The sequence below is a fragment of the Ixodes scapularis genome, unplaced genomic scaffold (assembly GCF_016920785.2).
Source record: "Ixodes scapularis isolate PalLabHiFi unplaced genomic scaffold, ASM1692078v2 ptg000460l_1___fragment_1__unscaffolded, whole genome shotgun sequence".
NCBI classification, from domain to species: domain Eukaryota; kingdom Metazoa; phylum Arthropoda; class Arachnida; order Ixodida; family Ixodidae; genus Ixodes; species Ixodes scapularis.
In genome coordinates, this window is record NW_024609981.1 from 1,329,305 (window position 1) to 1,350,782 (window position 21,478).

General features: G+C 48.3%; 1 protein-coding gene across 1 annotated transcript in view; it reads left to right on the top strand.

The window, feature by feature from the left end:
* Positions 1-21,478, top strand: part of LOC115315959 (A disintegrin and metalloproteinase with thrombospondin motifs 7-like) — a 94,251-nt gene that overhangs the window by 54,392 nt on the left and 18,381 nt on the right. Inside the window, 1 exon segment of the mRNA XM_040213691.1 lies at positions 1,011-1,122. Within this exon segment, the coding sequence (XP_040069625.1) occupies positions 1,011-1,122 (112 nt within the window).

The window sequence follows — 21,478 nt, forward strand, 5'->3', positions numbered from 1 at the left end:
ACATGCCGGGGAATACAGGTGTACTATGCTGCATAAATTGCCGTAGAACTACGTGGGCGCCGCACAAGAAATGCGAGTGGGGTGCCCCGTATGGAGGGGGGGGGGGGGCTTGACGCTTTGCCTTTGCGAGCTCGGCCACTCGGCCGCTGTACAGGGCGATGAGCGAAGGTTTTTGAATCACGACTGCCAGGCCAACGTCTATCGCCGTTTCAATCAGGCAGCAGCGCGTAGCGTCCCCAGTGGCTGAGACGCGCAGCATCGGTGTGCCTTCCTTCCCTCCATCCTACGAGGGAGGCGAGGGGGAGGTTTCGCGCCGCGATCACCGGTGAGCAGGGCCGCGGGCGCAAAGATGGGATCCGATAAGAAACCGAAACCTAGAAACTCGTCCACATGAAGAGTTTTTTTAGGACACCATTAAAATGCTGCCCCTGTGTTATTTCGTTCTAAAAGGGGTGATTTCGCGAAAAAAAACTGTTAAAGTGCAGGCGAGCTGGTGTAGGTTATACATGATTATTGAAACCTGAGGCAGTAGTTTGAAAAACGGAAACTCGTGAAGGAGGGAGGACAACGTCTCAAGAGACGAGACGTGAGACTTTGTATGTCCCTCTTTCTTCCTCCTTCACAAGTTTCCGTTTTTTTTTTCAAAACACAATCTCAGGTTCAATCATCATGTTCGATTTAGTAATTTCTGATGATGCTTAGCAAGTTTTTAATTGGAACCATATATCTATTTTCACCCCTCATAAAGTTAATGTACAAACTATACTTAATTAGCAGACTGATTCTTACGATTAGCCCACAATACTCTGTCCCAATGGCTGTATAACTAACCCGCGCATACAGCGTAAGTGTAGCTTTCAAGGCTTTTTGTAAACAAATCTGTAAAGCTTAAAAACCACCCTCTATTTATTCTTACTTGTCATGAAGATGATTGCTGAAATAGGTTTTGTATCAGAGACTATTAAAAAAAATTAATCAAACCTAAGTGTGTGTGTTTTTTTATTGCTCAGGTCTTGCATACCTTAACGGACTCTGCACAGAAGAATCGTGTTTCGGTATAGTGGAAGATCACGCTCATACGTACTTCATGGTTTCCACTGCTGCTCACGAAATGGGATACCTGTAAGTATTTTTTCAAATGTTATCTTAGAGTTACGTTCAGTGGTAAGGCATTCCTAAACACAGCATTTTCTGAATGATGCATAAAGGCAATTATTCGCTATGATGTTTCACTTTTATATTAATGTTTTATCTACGTGTTCTTTATGTAAAATCGAGTGGGGCAGAACCCAACTTTAGGTTACCGTAATTAAAACGGTGCGTAGAAGCTCCCCTATCGAACGATTTATCTGCACCGCTGCGTCTCATAGTCGACATTGCATGCGACAGGCTTCTATGAATAAAAGTATAAAAATCATGTAGTTTTAGTTGAAGACAATCATTACTATCACATGCAAGCATAGTACACGCAATATTTCACGAGTTTATATATATATAAAAATTATAACATTAATAAAATATTGAACTGAAATATCGCTAATTAAAGATAATAGTTGAATAAATGTTATTAATGAGCCAGCAGAGGGGTAAATTATGAAGAAAAATCACAAAGAAACATCAAATTAAAAAAATTAACTTAGAGCGGGTCAGTAGAAATCATTTGAAAAACACTCAAGACTAAAATATGTACAAACGAAAAAAAAACATACAGTAGAGTTCTTTTAACTAGCAACCGACATTTAATGATGCCACCCTCAATACGTAAGCCCTTCCTTCCCTGCTCCCCAAAACCCCTCAGAAAAGAAAAGAACCCCCTGAAAAAAGAAGAAAACCGGGATAAAAAAGAGTATCTTAAGGGGAAAAAGAGAAGAATGTAAGGGAACTGCTCATTTAACGAAAGAAAATTAAAAGGAAAAACGGAAGAAATATTTAAAAATAGTAATTGAAAACGAGCTTGTCGGTGAATTAGATGCGTTAACATAAAAGGATAAAGACATAGAGGACGGGGACGAAATACAGAGCTTCTTTCATTCAGCGAGAGGGATGTCATCAAGAACATTTCTGCACCTTTATTATGACTCTCAGACACAAGTTGAATTCCTAAAACCACAGATGACGAGATTATTGACACCTTTACTTAACCATATAGTTAAACGTGAGCGCGTTGGTTTTGATGACTTGTTACAGAAAGAAAAACAGAAAGGACGGACAAGGACGGACATCTTTCGACTTTCAACAACATGTAGCGGTCTTTATTAGAAGTTGGCATCGAGATCGGTGAACCTAGAGAAAAAGGGGGGGAAGGAAAGGACAAGTGACAGAAGGGAGGGAGAGGGAAGAGGGAAAGGAGTAAAAGGGGGGAAGGAAAGAGAAAGCGAAACAAGGGAGGGAGAGGGGGAGAGAGAATCGGGGCAGCGGAGGAGCGAGGAATTGTTAGCCCAGTGGGACAAGAAGGGGGGTCGGCATGAGAAAGTCGGGAAGTTGTTAGCCCGTTAAGATTAGGAGGAGGGGAAGGAGAAGAGGGGTCATCTCGAGACACAGAGCGGCGCCGCATCACCGCACTGTCAGGGAGCAAGGGCCCCCCCGGGCCCGCGTCAAGGCCGCAAGTTGGGGGCGCAAATAAGCCGCCTCCCTCTCGGAAAGGACAAGCGAGGGAGACGAAATGTTTTGAGATGCCTGCTGCATGGCGTACGCTTCAATTATCTCGCGTCCGTAGCGGTCTCTATGTGAGCCCAGGATCCGCGCGTTGTGAAACCGGGGCTCACACGAAGAACATGCGCCGCTATGGCGGAGAAAGGGATGCTGGGACTCAAAGTCCCCTTTTTTTATTTCTCTGTCGTGCTCGCCCAGCCTGTCATTCACGCAGCGGCCCGTTTGACCGATATACTCGGCGCCGCACGACAGGGGAATGGAGTACACGCGTCCAGTTGCGCAGGAAATGAAGGGTGTTTTGTGTTTCTTTGCACACCCTGCTCGTGAACGGCGCTGGGGGTCGTTCACGAGGCGGCACATGGAGCCTAATCGGAACCGGCATGATAAGGCCACATCGACATCATACCGGCGGGCCGCTGCCCTCAGGCGATGTGATGTGCTGTGGTGGTAAGGTATCACCGCGAACTTTTTTGGTCGAGGCGGTCTGGCGCGGTCGGGGTGAGGCTGGGAGATTAGAGACTTTAGGGATGTCACAAGGAGGTCGCGTGGATAGCCCGCCTTTCGGAGGCGACAGATTTGGGCGGTTAAGCTGGTTTGAGAAAAGTGGGAGCAAGATTTGGTACGGGATGAGGAAAGGAGGGATCTTACAATTCCGGACTTCACAGTTTTTGAGTGGTTGCTTCCGAACGGTAGAACGTGCTTCTTGGTCCGCTGCTGGAAACCCCAGCAGAGTCCATTGGGATTGGTGTGCAGGCGCAGATCGAGGAACTGCAATTCCCCGTCCGAAGGGTCCTCACTGGTGAACTTGAGGCCTTGAGAGTGGGTTGAGAAAACCTGCTCGATGGAGGCGGAAGTGGTGCCGGCTGTGTGGAGTACGAGGTAGTCGTCAACGAACCGAAATACCTTGGTTCCCGGCGCCTCGACGCCGAGCTCCCTCTCCACAGCCAAGTCCACCGATGACATGTAGAATTCGCTTAGAACAGGGGCCAAGCAGGAACCGATGCAAACGCCTGACTTCTGCCTGTAGATGTTCCCTTGGTGTTCCACAAGGGTGGATCTTAGGTATACGTCGACGAGCTGTAGGAACGCCTCGAGTGTGATGCCAGTTGAGTTTTGGAACTTGGCCACTCCGGATTGCGTGACAGCCCGTTCAATGCAATCCATCAGAACCACCACGTCGAGGCTGTAAAACATGTCGGTGACATCGAGGGAAAACATGGCGACGTCCGGCCCAGCTGAGTGCAGTTCCCGGAGATATGGCAGAACCTCGAGGGAACATCCGACCCGGAAAGGCTGATCTAGAGGGACAGCTGTCAAATGTTTCTGAAGGAAGAGAGCCAGGTGCCTCTGCCAGCAGCCGCTCTCGGATACAATGCCTCTGAAAGGGGTGTTCTGTTTGTGTGTTTTTGCCGTGAAGAAAACCCGCAGGTACTGATCCGATGGTTTTGACAGTTTGTTGAGAAGAAAGGTGAGCTCGTTAGCTTTGCAGAGAGTTTTAGCCTCTGTGCGGAGAGACCCCGATGGTCTGGACTTCATTTTCGTGAAGTTTTTTGTCGAGAACTGCACCCAGTCTGTTGTTGAAGTCCCCGGCGGTCATAACAACGAACACACCCGTCTTGTCAGCCTCCAGGAGTTTCAGCTCTGAGCGCCTGAGCTCGTCAACCACCTCCAAAAAGTCCAGTTTTGAAGGTGGAGCCCTCCCGTATCTGCACACCACCCGCGAACCCGTCGCGAGGAAATCCTGTCGTTCAGGTTCAGGAATTTTTGAGGCGACTTGGTGAACAGCAGCCAGCTGGTCGATTCGCGACGGTTCATACGCGGGGGCAAACTTCGGGCCTCTTGAGAGAACTGACTCAGCATGTGCCGAAAGGGTGGTGTCGGAGAGGTTGAGAGGAGGTTCCAGCGCAGGGCTCTGATTAACTCGCTTTTCTGCGGTTGCGGAGGAGATGATAAGCTTCCAAGAAGACTCCAGGAGGAGGTGGGCAGACTTGCTGAGGAAGACATAGGAGGGATGAGTGGCGAAGTTAGTACCGAAAATAGCCGTCATGAGACATGGGAGGGACCTCTGCATCACCAGGATCTCCTGCGACACCTCCTGTCTTGCAATCTGCATCACTCTGTAGTTCGCCGCCCAACGCGACGAGGAGAAGCCAAATACCTGATGTATCGCAGGGTGGGTGATGTTCTTGCGAAGGCAGAGACCGAGAGTCCTCAGGCGTAGGCGAAGGAGGAACATTTTTGACACGAATAATGAAGCTTGAAGGAAGGTGACAGGATCAAAGTCCGAGGGCCCGACGCCTGGCACTTCTGGACGTGACGAACACATGGCTCTCAAAAGTAAGATATAGTTAAACGTGAGCGCGTTGGTTTTGATGACTTGTTACAGAAAGAAAAACAGAAAGGACGGACAAGGACGGACAGTCCTTGTCCGTCCTTGTCCGTCCTTTCTGTTTTTCTTTCTGTAACAAGTTACTTAACCAATTGTCGACTTTTCCCCTTGGAGAACTTCGAAACCTTCTGGAGGTGTTTTTTTATATTTTGTGTAATTTTATGTTGTTGCTAAGTAAAATAAGCTCTGTTTCTGTCCCCGAGCCTATGTTTTATGCTTTCATGTATTTCTAGAAATAGAAGAAATAGGAAACTAAGAGGAGAAGGAGGGGATCACTTTACTCCTTCCTCAGAAATTTATGTCAGTCTTGCTTAACCGAAGAGAAGGCGAGGCAAAGTTCAAATAATCACCGGCCATCCGGTAGGATTCATATACTTATCTCCCAAGTCTGTTCTTGTGTGTCTTGATAACTCGGGTTGGCATAGAAGTTTGGCTCACAAATGCGGTTATGGTTCACAGTAGGCACAAGAATGTCATTGGATACACATTTTACTTTGAAAAAGTGCTCTCTGAGACGAGTGTTGAGGCATCTGCCAATCTGTCCGATGTATATATCTCCGCAGGTTAAGGGGAATGGAGTACACCACTTATTCCTTGCTCCAGACTCCTCAGGGTTGGATATCCGGACGATCTTCTAACTTCCATCCATTTTGTCTAATATTAGAGTTCGGAAGCGCTCGTCCTTCCAGAAAGAATGACTCACGTGTAGTCTCGAAGGCCGTCACAAAATGTTTGAATACTTCAGTTGTATTCTCGTGCAAGATGGGCCTGAAACAACTTTGCAAAAGAGTCTACAATAACAGTACTCCCAAAGATTGTTCCATCCAACATGGCAGCGCGTTTGTCTCATGCAAAAAGCAAGTGGTGAACCCAATTACCTTAAGCTGCAGAGAAAAGTGTATTGGACAAACTGGCAGATGCCTCAACACTTGGCTCAGGAAGCACACACTTAAAGTAACCTGAGCATAATGTGACTCTCTTGACCCTATTGTGGACTACAACCGCATTTCTCCGAACTTTCAACCGCACTTTCATGCAATCCGGGATATCAGGAAACACAACTACAGACTTGACAGATAAATAATTGAGTCCTATCGGATGGCCGGTGTTGATTTAAAATTTGCCTCTCGTTCCTTTAAGTTACCCGAGACTGACGTGAAATTTCTAACGCAGGAGCTAAAGTAATCAGCTCCCTTTGTTTTAGTTTTTTTTTTTTTTTTACAGTTTTTTGTTTCCCTCTTCTGTCTTTCTTCCTTTTCTTTTTCCCTGCTTAACCGAACCGTTCGTTCTCTTACGTTCTACGTTTTCTCTTCTTCCTTAAAAGACTGATACTTCTGCTGGGTTTCTTTTTTTTTTCTTATGGTGTTATTTCGCATTCTAGAGATCTTTGAGGACACGGAAGGGAAGGGATGACGCATTTACGTTTGCAACATTAAATTTCGTATGCTAGTTTAAATAACTCTACTGTTCATCTTCATTCGCACATGTGTTATTAGTCTGTGTTTTTCAAATCAAATTAATTTCTGCGTTCGATTGAGAGATATTAATAAATTATAACTTATGGTTCTTGTTGGGAAGTCACGAGTCAACGAGTAATCTTGACGGGCCAGACGTAATCACGTCTGTACTATGACGGCGCTGACCACACTTTCTGGTGTTTTCTGGGTGGTGTTTATATTCGCGATTGTATTAGCGCCATGAATCGTTGCAATAAAGCTCCGTTTCTGCCATGCTTTCCTACGGCCGGTTGCTTTCACTTTGTTACAGTGGCGTTGAGAATAGATTTCAAATTTGCCGGCCATTCGTCAACGGGAAGCACGCATAAACAAAGCTGCGTTACGACGACCGTCAACATGACCTACGTTGTTCAACCCTTCAAAGAGTAAAAAGATAAGTGGCCGGCGTACTACACCAGGAGTGAAGCCAGTTTTAGGTTGACGCTGGGACTGACTAGTACAAAAAGCGAATTTTGCTTGTTTTGGTTCTAAGCACAAGAACAATTGAAGTGTTGGAAGCGTCCTGCGCATTCTGTACCGCAAACAAGATATCGTACCAGGAAGTGGTCAAAGCGCTTGGAGAGTACTTTTCTCCGGCTCCTAACAATATCACCGAAAATTTCAAATTCTTCAACCTGCAACAAGAGGAAGATAAAACCGTGCAGCAATTACTCGTGGAACTTCGACGACAGGCAGAGAAGTGCAATTTCGGAAATATGCTATATCGGATGCTTCGTGATCGGGTGGGTTGCGGAGTTTGCAGTGGAGATATGGGCAAGCTGCAGTTGTTTTGACATGAAGGGAAGCTGAAGGAAGCAGGGGCCATTGCTGTGGCTGCCCATTGGCCACCAATAACTTTGTGGTCATAAAGTCGCCGCGGACTGAAGGCACGAAGCCAGCGCAGTCACTCCGGATGGACGGCGCGGCGCTATCAGTAAAAGTAGGAAAGGATTACCGGCCGGTGGGTCGGTAATCCCCCCTCGGTAATCACTCCTTTTCAAAGGCAGAGCGAAATTACGCGCACCTGAAAAAAGAGGACTTGACTCTAGTGTTCCGCGTTACTAAGCTTTAGGAGTACTTGTGGGGCCGTGAATTTGCCTATCTGACTGACCACAAACCGCTAGTTGGCATGTTTCATCTGAATCGGGCCGTTCCCCACACGCCAGCCGTAAAAGTACAACGCTGTGTCTTGCTGTTAAGTTCCTGCTCATACCAGATCAAATACCGGAAGGAAGAGGTGAATCTGACTGAGGATGCCCTTGGTAGGTTACCACAACCAGCTTCACAAGAAGCGTCTTCCCAAGACCTGAAAGAGTATCTTCTCGGCATGGAGACCTTGGATGACAATTTTTTTTCAACCGCAGAACTTCAATGCCCGATGACTGAGAACCCCGTCGTTTGTCAAGCACGTGCTCGCCGAAGAAAGAAAGCAAGGTGAACATCTAGCTGAAGCCGTTCTACAAAATGAAAAAAACGACCTGACGGTGGCTCACGAATCGGTCTAGGGGGGGCAGCGGTTTGTGATCGGTGAAAACACACGTGAGGCAATGTTAAATCTTTTGAGAGACACCCCTGTAGGCGTGTCAGTAAAAAAATCCATCGCGAGCATTTTGCTTTGGTACGCGATATTAGACGTAGCTCTTGAAAGGGGGTCGCGAAGATGTGCAATCTATAAAACAAAATTGTGGATTGTGGATTTTCGTGGCGCTTTTGTATAGGCAGTATTATTATTAATGTGTTCTCACGTATCACGTCTTCACGCGAATTTACGGCGCCATGACATGGTGTAGAGTAATGTCATGTCCCGTCTCCTGTGACGTCGTCACGTGACCTGGTCGAATGACTCACTGCGTCAAGTCGATTCAAATTGGGAACGGCACTAAATTTATTGGCGTTTCTTACACCTTGATGTTACAACACCACGATCGATTGTCATGAGCCTGAGACGAGTGCTCAGATTCACCCTCTGCAAAAATACGGTTAATGACTCGAGTTCAATTAAAGGTGAGAATAGCCGGCCTCTAACTATGTATGTAGCTTACCCTATGCTCTATACCTTTTCATCCCCGGGCTTATGGCTATGATGAACACTAATGGTATATAATTATCGTCAGATCACATGGTGTTTTAATTGCGAGTTCAGAGGGGGAAAGCCGTTTTCTTTTTCTCCATTTGCCATTGCGCGAAGGGGAAACCTACTGGCTGTCTGGCAGGTTATCAACATCCGAATATAACTCTTAGCGGCGCTTAATTTCTGTGCAGCTGTCCTCGGCGCCGGCCGACGCAGACATAGCTGGTGATGAGCAAGGACAGTCTGCAGCTCGCGCGCTAATACCTACGTTACGCGATACACTGAAGCAGCCCAGTCACCTCCGTGATTGCGGCTACGCATCTTCCTCACCCGAAGATGCCGAACACAAAAAACGACTATGACACCGACGAAGCTAAAGAGCATATCAGACTTTCGTCCGATAATGAACTGAAGGAACATCTTTCACCCATCTCCAACCCACTGCCGCGAGGCTTTGGACAGAGAACGAGGGTGCTCTTAAACGGACACTGACAGGGCATTTATGCGCGCCAAGTGTTTTATTCGTACAAGATATATGAGATTCAAAGTACGCCGAACACAATTTACAGCTCGAAATTCGTTTTCTTTCAGCCCGAAAACCGCAAATTGAGAACTGGCCGGTTTGAGTCGCGCTCATTCTCTTCTCCGTGGTCACGTGTTGTTTTCCATGGTTTAGAAACAGCCACCAAATGTAATAAAGGTCGTGGGTCATCGTAGCTGCCCGCACTGAATACAATAAATAAACAAAATATATAATACCCATTTTTTGCGGATCTAAGAAGCTGAAAATACGTTGATTGAAAAAAAAGTTGCACAGCCACGGGACTTTCGGTAACTTATTCCTCCTCTATATTCCTTCTTCCGTCCCAGTTCAGTTTCGGTTTCGGTGTCGAGCGGTTGCGTTTTCTTACTATATACCTGACGCAGTAGCAAATTATTGATTGGGTAGTCTTCTCACACCATAGTAAATCGCCTGACGAAAAAAAAAACATTTTGTGAAGGTGTCAGTGTCCCTAAGAGATGCAATAGAAATAGTACCGCCTTCACGCCGAAAAAAAAGCAGCGTGGAAAAAAGCGCGCACACCACCGGCATGCTCTTACTGCAAGGCCCCCCCCCCCCCCCCCCCCCACATGTGGTCGACGTAGTTCATCTATTACAAGGCTGCAAAGGGATAGAAGTGCAGATATAATTCCCTTCTCCCATACCACGAGTCTAAGACTGGATGTCATTGAATTATTACCCTCCTCCTACCACTTAAAGCGTTTCAAATAACCCTACTGAAAAAAACCATTTGGCGCCCATATGAAAATAAACGGGTCCATACCGGTAACCGTTTAACCATACTGGTCACCAGTTTGTCAAAGGGGTCGCCCGTATGGCTCAAAGGGGTCTCCCGTATGAGCCAAAACGGTCACCTATTTGGCAAACGGGTCGCTCGTCTGGGCAAATGGGCGACTCGTTTGGGCAAAGTTGTCGCACGTTTGCTCAAACCGGCGACCATGTTGCAAACTGCACCGGTTTAATCAAACGGCTCTCCGGAGCCCGTTTGATATTGAACGTACAGATCGGCGGCGTGGGCACGCCTAGCGTTTCAGCCGTGGCAGCCAATGTTTTCCGGAAGGCTGGGAGCGCCGGTTCATCGATTTCAGATGGTCCGCGTAATGCAAGTAATTATATTTATATTTCATTTGCGCTGATTTTCGATTATACTGCAACTAAAACTAACACCTTTTCTTTTGTTTTACGTAAACGCGCGACGTTGGTGAGCCGATATTTTTGACAGACCTTTAATACTTTGTCCATCTTTGTTGCCTCAATTTACTTATTCAGCTCGAATCTCTCTCGCAGAAGACGCGACCGCGTGAAAGAATGTACATCTAGACTCCGTTTCACTTTAATTCAAAACGCAGCGAAGGTAGCACGCGTACACGCGGCTGCAAGAACATCGAGCATTGCGAGAGCAGGCCCGCCGTTGCAGCACTCAAACTACGAGCTTGCGCTGAGTTCTTTCTTCGCTCGGGCGCAAGCCGAGCTTCTGGCAGCCCCGCCGCCATTTCCAAAGTTCGAGCGCGCGCGCGCGCGCGCGTTTGTTCTTACGCATCTCCCTGGAATGCCTGGGGAGAGGGAGAGGGGCTGTCCCGGTGGTCCCAGCGCCTTGACCTCGCCCCCTCCCTCCTCTCTTGTCACCCCTGTCACGTGACCCACAGCAGCGCGCGAGCTACACGCTGATAAGCATCGAGATCCGGAAGGGCGCGCCTTGCAGCCGCTTTTTTCTTTGTCTGCTTGTTGTCAGTTGCTGGTCGAAGTTCGCTTGTCCTACCTGCTTCAATCTGTCGCCTAACCCTGCGGTCTTATTGGGATGTCTCTCGACAACGTATTGGATGTGCACCAAAGCTATCAGTGTTCGAAAAGACCCACGTGTATGTCGGCAACGAGCGATTCTTCAAAGAAGTCGCAAATTCTCGCGGTTTGGTTGGGTTCGGCAAATGACAGCTTGTGCGCCGCATCGTGTTGAAACTTCCAAGGAGCCGTTCCCTCTCGTTTGTGTTTGTGTGGTTGTCCTGCTTTGACCGTGTCGACAAATATCACGGATTACCTCTTTCAAGTCCGCTATTGTTATGGTAAGTGCACTGCAACCTACGTGTTGGCAACGATTCACCGTGCTTCTACGCGTACTCCTCTAAATTATCTAAAGAATTATGCAGCGCCTATTCGCGCGGCAGCCAGGAGAATAATTTCCCCGAAAGTCTACCTGTATAGTGTTCACAGATCGCTTGCACGTTTGTACTTGTCTACAGAAGAAGTAATAAACTTCGAGGAGAATTGAAAACAATCTTTTGTGTCGGTTTTCCTGTCCACTTACAAGCACCTACGCGAGTGCATTTGTTCTACGTGTTTTCTCCATGTTATAAATACGTTTATGAGTTTCGGGACGTCTTAAATATGTTTAAGATAACCAACCTCCCAGACGATACCCATTTAGGGCTAGCGCATAATTTGCCATTTCGAAGGGCACGTTCAAACGTGTGGTCACGTGCCATGTCGAACGGGTACTCGTACCATACGGCACCCGTATCAAACGGGCACCTGTATGAAACGGGTACCGTTTCGAACGGGTACCGTTTCCAAACGGGTACCCGTATCCCATAATCACGTTTGATCCAAACGGATCGACAGGTTTGATTTCAAACGGGCGACCAGTTTGCCACCCGTTTGAATTTCAAATGGTTTTTTTCAGTAGGGAAACGCTTTATACTATTGCTAAAGTACAAAAATTGTCGCACGCTCTTTTTTACATGTTTCGGTTTGAGGTCGAAACTTTTCTACAACGTCTATGGCGACAGCATCAGTCTGCACTGGGTGCATTCGGCAAGCTCGTTCGGGGCCTGCTCTCCGTGCAGCACTCCGCGGGTGTAATGCATTAGAACTCTCCTAGTGCAAGTATGTATCGCGAATTGGGAGCCCTTCACTGGCCTCGCCGGCGGCCATTGCTTGACGACAGGCAATATCCCCCGTCCTGTCTAGTTCTCCCTTCGTTTACGTCCTTGTTGCTTTGGCCTTTTACACCATGAGGCAATACACGCAAGTCTAAGGAAGAAACATGCAAAAATTGGAACCTTGTACGCGGTGCTCGAGGGCCAGCACTTTATGACGTGCTGCGATGTTTATGTCGGGTTCTTGGAGATCAAATAGACATTCGTCAAGCGTTTGAACATCGATTTAAAAAAAAATTGGTCGGAGCACGCTTGACTTTACCGACGTCGCTTGCTTCGGTTGCTAAATAAATGGCACGTCGAGCGACTGAACGGCACGCTCCGAGTTTCAGTTTGTCACGGAAGCCCTCACAGGAGTTCAAAGAAAAAGCTTTCACCATGAAGCACTATGTACAAGCGGTCAAAACGATGCGAAAATCCCCAGTAAAGGCATTCTAACTTATCGTTTGCTGAGCTTTGATGACTCCGAAATCACGGATGACTCCACAATAACTCTCGGTAGCCCTTGTCTCATTAAACACATAACAGTTAACGCCCAACAAAGTAGCCCTGGACCCTCAACCACACAACATTTAGTTAAACAAGATTGGTATTCTAACGCGTTTAATATTCTTGCCCACAATATTAACTGTTATTTGCGGAAACGATAGAAGTTTCATGGTAGAGAACAACCTACTAACGTAATAACATTGAGTTTTCCCGTTTCTCCTATAGCATGCATAAGATCGTGTCAAACGATGACTGCCGGTGGTGCCGCTCGACCCCAGCAATACAGGCCTCTATCCACGTTCTAGCCTCCTAAGAAATCAGCGGTGCCAGTGCTATTAGACATAAATCGTTTATTTGCATCGGTACTCCCATACCTGCCGGATGTAGGGACGAGGCGCAAAACCGTACATCCGGCCAATATTGAAGCCGGTTTTCGGACGATATTGTCACGGGTGGTGAGTCGTGACCAATAAACAAGAAATAAACAGAAATAAATAAACGTTTAATGTGGCGAACTTGTGCCAAAAATAATGAAGGAAACAGAAGAAAGTAGAGCGTCGCGGGCGTCGAAGTCGGCGTGTCAGCAGAATCGAGCGCTGGGGCGAGACTGACTCCGCTCGCCTTGCGGAATCCCTTATGTACTATCGTGGACACTGTTAGCTATAACACGGCAGCGACGGCGGTCCCGTACCCCCAGCGTCCCGTAGCAGGCGCCGTCCGAAACTCCGCGCATGCGCCGTGCGGCGGACTCGCTCTTCCCTTTTGCGAGCACACCCTCGCTTTACCATCTGCTAGGCGCAGAGCAGGCGATGCTACAGTGCTGCTCGTCTGGTACCCTCGCTATAGCAAACTGGTCTCAAACTCATTTTCAACCGGTGATTTGTATTGGGGCAGATTGCAGGGTCATTAGGGCATAACCCCTGTTTAAGATTTTTTTTTTTGCTTTGTCAGAAACAGCCTTTTTACCGATATGCGTTCGCAAACCAGTATGAGCGCAGCAGGCGTGATACAGAAATAGACTGTTATACTCCATTTCACCTTAAGTCCGACCGCAGCGTACGCTTCAAAACGACAGAGCCAATCGAATAGCGGCAAAGGTGCAACGTCACGGAGTGCATCCCCGGGGGACCCAATAAAGTGCAAAAAGTGCTTTTGTCGCTGCTTGGTGGGTCATATCGTCTCGTAGCGCCCGCCGCACTTAGACCTAAAGTGAAACGGATGATAAATGCAAGTTTGTCTCATAAAAAAATTAATCTACCGCGATGTTACATTTAGTATATCGTACGATGATTATCCTTAGCCAGCGGAGTCAGGGAATCAACCGTGGGCACCTCATAGGCGGTGGTTCGCTGAACCATGTTCAGCGAAAATTGGCGAGCGCTGTGGCGTCGTCTGCTCTGTGCCTATAGCAGACGGCAAAGCGAGGGTGTGCTTGCAGGCGGGAAGAGCGAGTACGCCACACAACGCATGCGCGGAGTTTCGGACGGCGCCTGCTATGGGGCGCTGGGGGTACGGGGCGGCCGCGGCTGCCGTGTTATAGCTAACAGTGTCCACGATAGTACCCTCGTGGGTTTCTGGATCGTTCGGCGTAGAAGGTTCGGCGCGTGGAACATTCTAACCTCGAATCAGCAAGACGGTTCTCGAATTCACCAGAACCTTACATTACAGTGTCAACAAAAATGCGTCTCCGCGGCCAGGAATCGAACCCTTGCTTTCAGCGTGGGAAGCAAGCGCGATAACCGTTAGGCCACGCGCGCGCGGCAATATTGCCTCGACACTCGCCAAGAAGCAACGTGCTGTTTCGGCGACTCGTTTGTGTAATTTATTTGTTCAGTCATCATAATGGGTCCCGTGCCACTGTGTACACCCCAAAAAAGAAATGTACTGTGGTAATTACACCTTGAGGAGAAGCAGGCACGTAGCCAGATTTTTGTTTAAGAAGGGGGGGGGGGGGGGGGCGCCCATGACAAAGTGCTCTGTGAGGGGGAGGGGGTAGAGGAGGCCCCAGCAAAATGGAAGATTTCGGGGGGGGGGGGGGGGGGCGGCCGGGCCTTATGCCCCCCCCCCCCCTGGCTACGTGCCTGACGAGAAGGGGTATTGTAGTTTTACATCTTTATAAAAAGGTGCAGTGCGTTATTACACGTTTTAAGAAACGTGTTTAAAAAATCACACATTATTAAAGGTGTGAGGTTTACATTTCTTTTATAAGGTTCATCACTACACTTATTAGGGTGTTAGTTATGGGACACCGCACTTACATGTATAAAGGTGTGAAAATGTTTAATGTGTATATACCTCTAACGGAAGAAAATCTCTTTCATGTGATTACATCGCGTGCCGATGAAACGATCAGTTGTTGACACGTCGTTCGATGAACCCATTTGACCGCCAATGAGTGACGACTGCCAGTAGAATTTGGGGGAAATAATTCTGCCGGCTGCCGGGAGACTCGACCCTACCGAAGAATTACCCCGGTTCTTGTTTGTTTCCCAACATTCTGAATCATATACCAGCTTATTAGTACCTCTTCGGATATTACAAAAAAGAAAACGATGGCAGCCGCAAAAACTCTGACAGCCCGGCTCATAATCATGTGGGAGACTGACAGGTGCTCGTTAGTCGCCACCATGCCTTGAAAGCTACCGGTTCCGAAGAACCGGAGCGCGCAGAGAACTTGTTGTTGTTGTTCCACGGCCATGTTAGACGCGATTGTCCGCCGCCTCGAAGTCCGGGCGCCGAACGAAGCTCGTCGCAGAGTCAACGCACAATGGCTTTTGATAGCCGGTACTGTCGCCGAAAGTTGTCGTCGGGGAGTTGAAAGGCGTCCCCGGTGGTCTCAGTAGCGACGCCCACGGTGGCGGAAGATAAGCTCGGCTGCAGCGGACGGCACCGGCATGTTGACAAAGTTTAACTTCGCCTCGATCCGAAGCGAAGACCTCGAGGTCAAACAACGGCTCTCGCAAAGTTCGGAAACGTCACTTTGACGTCAGCAACAACTTCGACAAACGAGGTTTCTTTTTTACACAAACTTCGGAGGGATTTTGAGCGTCAGCAGGTCGCCTAGGGACAATCTGCAAAGCATTAATTTTAGCTTGGCGTAGGGATGTAGGGACAAAGTGCGCTACGTCATCAGCGAAGCCGTTCAATCAGCGGGCTCCTCGCGCCCCACACGCGCCGCACGCGCGCCTCGATGAACTTTGCTAAATTCTGCCTCTCTCAAAGAAATGAGCGTTCAAATGATTGACACCTCGCTGTGCGCGACGTCAGCGTCGCAAGAGTGCAATCAGCGCGTTCCGCAAACTTCGGACACAAAGTTGTGCTTGACGAGTTTAGCGACCCTGCTCTGCGAAAAAAAGAACCTTAAGAGATTTTCAAAACTTTTATCATATCCTCTATTTAACGTCGGACGCGAAGCGCCAACGACCCCAAAAAGAGAAAACCTCCTACCTCCTCCCGCTTTACAAGCGCATACACACCGGCGATGTAAGCAGTCGAGTGATGCGACTTATAGATTTTATACATCGCATCGCAAAATAATTAGATGGTCACACTGGCGTGCGCGAAGAGCGAGTCCAACGCCTTGGTCGGCGAGTCTTTCTCGAAAACTCTCGCTCCGAACGCTGCTGGTTGGCTCAGCCGCTCTGTGACTAAATGGAATCGCACAAAGTCGGGTCAGCAAGCGACTGCTCAAATCGCGTCGCTTTTTTCCCGCGATGGTCGCTTTTGCGATGAAAGTGATCGCACGACTAGATCGCTTCGCCGGTGTGAACGTGCTTAAACGTAGGCGACCCCCGATTCACAAGGCGTCTTGTCGCCCGGCCGCCCGGCTCCAGGCTCGCCGGGCCGCCGCTCTTCCCCTTCCTCCACCCGCACACACATACACCAGGAAAAGATCCGTGTTTCGCCACTGGTTAGCGTATGCCAATCTTCTAATTATGCACTAGTGCAAGCGACAGTCATTCTAGTTCTTGCTTTTTATGAACTTCGGTGGTCTAAACCGTGTCTGCGTTCGCGCCACACAATACTTTCATGGAACGGTCGACGCCTTCAAACGTAAAAAACATGTCCCCCACGCCTTTGTCAAGAGAAGACGAGGGTCGCCTTCCCGAAGCCGTCATAACCGAAGCCAAGTGTCGCGCCGGGCAGAACAGTTTCCTACCTGCATACGGTGCACCTTCGACTGCAGTCAATGCAGCGCTCTCGGTGACTTCGTAAGAAGGGACTGAGCCGAACAGAAGAATAAAGAACGTTCCTGCGCTTTGACGCCTCCGTCGAACGTTCGAGAAAAAAGACCGTTATAACCGGAGGGGTCCGTCGGCGGGAAACGCGCTCGGCACCGGGCAGGCGCTCGCCCACGCATGCGCGAAGAATGACGTGTCATACGAGGAGACCGATTAGCGAACTCGTTTGCGCTTTTCCACAGCCAATCGCAGCGCCCAGACTCTGGCAGCGCCCAAATAGGTGCACCCTCTGGGAGGTGATATTTACCCCGTTGCTGCTCCTTCGCGGCGAACTTCACCTTGTAGCAACGCATTGCTAGTGTCTGCTGCGCCTGAGGAGGTAACAAGCGGAGCGCTTCCCCCCTGGCCGGGGTGAGGGTGGTAAAGGCGGTCTGTTACCTTTTTTTTGGTCCCCATTTTTTTTAAAGTGTACTGCAAAAAGAAATACATAGAGATCCAATGATTTCCATAATTACACTTAAATAGCGCGAAGGACACACGGAGAATCTAATCCTAACATAAATCACAATTGAAGCATCAGCTTGCATGAACTCGAAACTTCGCAAAAAACTGCATTGGGAGGCTGATATCCTACATTCGCTTTAACGTGCACATGTCTTGGGCCCTCACTTTACAACTTTGTGACTTATCATTCATGTGCTTTAACATTTTATTAGGCTGCCGTATATTATCGCGAGACTGCTATATACACTGCACAGTTTTACACTTTGGACGCCAACTTTCGCTCGTGTTACGAGCATAGCATTTCACCAGAAAATTGATCTGTTTAACATGTTTTGAACGCGACGGTATCGTACTTTATGCAGGTCGTTATTGCGATTTGTTCTTGGTGAGATATTTAAATCAGGTGCAAAATGCACGCTGCGTAAGATTCGCGCTCAGTGCAATCCAGGTAATTTAGAGACACGAATTATTCTTCCTTGGTGCAGCGGGTTTAAGAAGTTCTTCGCCCTAATGTACCGCTAGAGGTCCGAACTGAATTATAAACTTTCAGCCCTAACATTTATCTCATTTAAACGTAAAAGAGAGTTCACAATTCTTCAATGGAAGATGGGGCCCATTTCTGCCTGTTTTCGGCAACTGGCGCCGTAGAGGTCTGTGCATTATAAGTGGTTCATAGGCCGCCATTTTCCAATTAAAAAGTAAAAAAAATCGCTTATAACTTTTGAATAATATAACGGTTGGTGCACAAGCTTTGGCATATGGTTCGGACATCTAGGGCTACATTTGGGCGGAGAATGACCGATCGGCAATGAGTAGTTTGTATTTGCCGTGAAAAAGAAACTGTACTTATTTTTTATCTTTTCTTTTTAGGGGCGGGGGGGGGGGGGGGCACCTTGTAGTTTCCGCTGCCACGATTTCTTATCTGTGACAATGATGGGGTCCAGAGGAGCCTTTGCAACGGAGTATGTTTGTAACCCCCCCCCCCCTCCCCCCCCCCTCCTTTCTTTGCATTTTTTCTTTGCTCCTCTAGGGGATTCTTTTTATTCCCGAGTGACTCTCTTCTCCCTCTGGGGTTGTTTATTCTACTATTATATTTGTGTCATTTATTAACAGCAATCCTCCATTGCTTTTACTTTGCGTCCGAAAACTGTGAAGTTCAAACAAAATACGGAGGTGGTCGAAGCTTGGCGGACGATTTGAGAACGACAGCCCTGAGCGGCTGTCAGCGTTCGGTTGTTACTCCGAGGCCACTAGAATCTTTCTTTTAGGCTGTCTTTCCCGTGCACAGTTGTTCTGTTTAACGTCGGAGTGAAAAATTACCTTTAGTCTTTTTTTAATGTTTATTTTCTCGGGGACAACTTTCTGAGGCAGTTTGGCAAGAACGAAAACATGATTGGTTGCCTCAATGATGTGTACACATAAAATGGGCCTTGCAACAATTTTTTTTTAACTTTCGGTAAACACCATTAAGAACTAATTCCTCACGTTGATAGCTTGCAGAATGACCCATTAGTTCTTCTCTGCGCCCAATGGCAAACGCATGACAAATAAAGGAAAGAAACAACTTTCCCTTCGACTCGCAATTAGAACAAGCTGCCACGTAATCTGAGGCTAATATTATACCGCGAGTGGTCACCATAGTCATGCGCTGGGGTGGGCAAAGCATAGAACATGGGCTGAGCTTCAGACATTGTTAGAGTTCGGGTATACTCACATTTCATTAGGCACGAGCCCATCCCAATGTTCGGCGATGCTGATTGTGAACAACCCAAGCAATCGACTCGGGCTCGTGACAATTGATTACGTCACGATGTCTTGTGACTCGCGGAGGAAAGTAGTGATGTCATGTGACATCACGGCGTCAAAAACGTTAATGAATCCAGTGACGTTCTCAATTTAAACCGACTTGATGCAGTAAGACACGTGACATCACGGGGCCACGTGACAAGACATCACTTGACGGCATGTTTTACAGCATGACGTCACGTGACCACGTGACACATGGTTAATCATACTGCCAATAAAGAGCACCACGAAAACCCAGTTTCTACTGAATTGCGATTCTGTATATCGCGATTTGATCAATAGTTAGATATAAGGTTCTCAATTTTAGAGCGCAGCTCTTAGGGGCCCGTTCCCGGCTTGAGCGGCGTCGCCGTCGCCGTCGGCGTCGGCGTCGGCGTCGGCGTAACCAAGGTCATCCCAAGGTCACGTGACCCCCAGGGTCACGTGACCCCTCCCAAGGTCATCTCAAGGTCACGTGACCCCGCGTGACCCCCTGAAGGTCACGTGACCTTGGGGGTCACCTTGGGATCACGTGACCCCCAAGGTCACGTGACCCCTCGAGGTCACGTGACCCCTTCCAAGGTCATCTCAAGGTCACGTGACCCCAAGATGACCCCACGTGACCCTTTGAAGGTCACGTGACCCCTCTGAGGTCACGTGACCCCCGAGGTCACGTGGTCTCCTCCCCAAGGTCACGTGACCCCTTCCAAGGTCATCTCAAGGTCACGTGACCCCAAGGTGACCCCCACGTGACCCCCCAGGTCACGTGACCCCCCGAGGTCACGTGACCCCTCCAGGTCACGTGACCCCCAAGGTCACGTGGGGGTCACCTTGGGGGTCACGTGACCTTGAGGTGACCCCCAGGTCACGCCTCCCCGAGGTCACGTGACCCCCTCCCCGAAGTCACGTGACACCCCCCCCCCCCCCCCGAGGTCACGTGACCCCCCCCCCCCCGGAGCATGCTAAAGAATGAGGGGAGGAGGAGGAGAAGGGGGAGGGGTCTACCCTTAGTACCCTTCACTCCTCCTCCTCAAGAGCTGCGCTCCAATTGGGCGTTACAGGGATTTGTAAACGGCTTTCGCTTTTTTATTGACAAATATTTATGTTGTGATACTAACAAGGAAAAAAAACATACCGCGAACGGTTTTGAACCGGTTACCGTCATATTTTTTTACAGTTCAGTTCCGGTTCGGCTAAATATAACCATTCGGTTCCGGTTTTCGGTTCAGTTAGGTTACGGTTCGACACACTGATTTTGCTGTTCCCTGTCCCCTGTGAACTACAGTTAACGCGACGTCCAGCATGCGTGAAAACCTTTGCGAGATCGGTTTTTAAAAAACATACCTTCAGCTATTCCTCGAATATAACAAAACAAAATTTCCGCTTGCGAGCTTTACATTAGTAAAGCCCGGAACTGGAAATGCCATTGGAGCATACGTCCGCCACAATTAAAGGCAATTGCTTCAAGCTGAAAAAAAACAACAAAAAAACATGCTTCTGGCACACTGATTTCTCCGATTTGATAATAGATGTAGCGCAACTATATGCAATGCCAATGTGTAAGCAAATTTCTTCACCCCTTAACTTTGCGTTTGGATGCTGTCACTGTTTTCCTCTCCTTTATGTCACAGGCGGTCTTCAGGTGAAGTGTACGTACGATAGCGAGCGCGAGACTCTCGAACGTTTCTTCCTTGCTGGAATGTGTGTACAAACAATAAACTTGCGCCGGATGTCTCTTCCGAATGCCTGAACTCCATCACGCGCTCTTTGCCTTCCACCGTGACTTGACTGAGCATGCGCGCTCAACGCTCACGAGACGCCCAAGGGTTAACTAAGGCAGATACGTATATGTAGAGAGTGCGGCCATTCATTGGGAAGTATAGAAAACAAATAAGGAGGCGCCATTGGCCTAAAGCGGGTTGGGCGTGTTCCAGGGCGTCTTCACAAATTCGAATGTGGCCAACCAGAAGCCGGAAATACCCTGGCAGTGGTCGCGAGAAATAAAATTAAGCGCGTGGGAGTAACTCTCAGCGATTGAAAATATGCTGCAGGTAATGTTTCAATCAGGGTCATCCAAAATTAAGGTGGAAGAGTGTGACTAGCGGAACGATCGACATAATCCGTACGCCAGGCGCCGAGGACCCGGAACCTGCCGTCCGGGCGGTCACACCCTGCGCGAGGAAAACTGAGTTCGAGCGGCACATTCGTTTCTTACATCTTTCCGGATGATCATAATCGAAACGTCACGTACGCCCTATTTTCAACCGTGAAGGGTTACTACATTTAGCTCTTACGCGCTCCTTAAAACCATTGACTTATTATTAAAACTGTTTCTCGCTACCACCTCTAGGAAATTCTTTTCGGCTTCTGGTTGGCCAAGAGAGCACTTCGCGATTTCATTGACCAAACTCTCTCT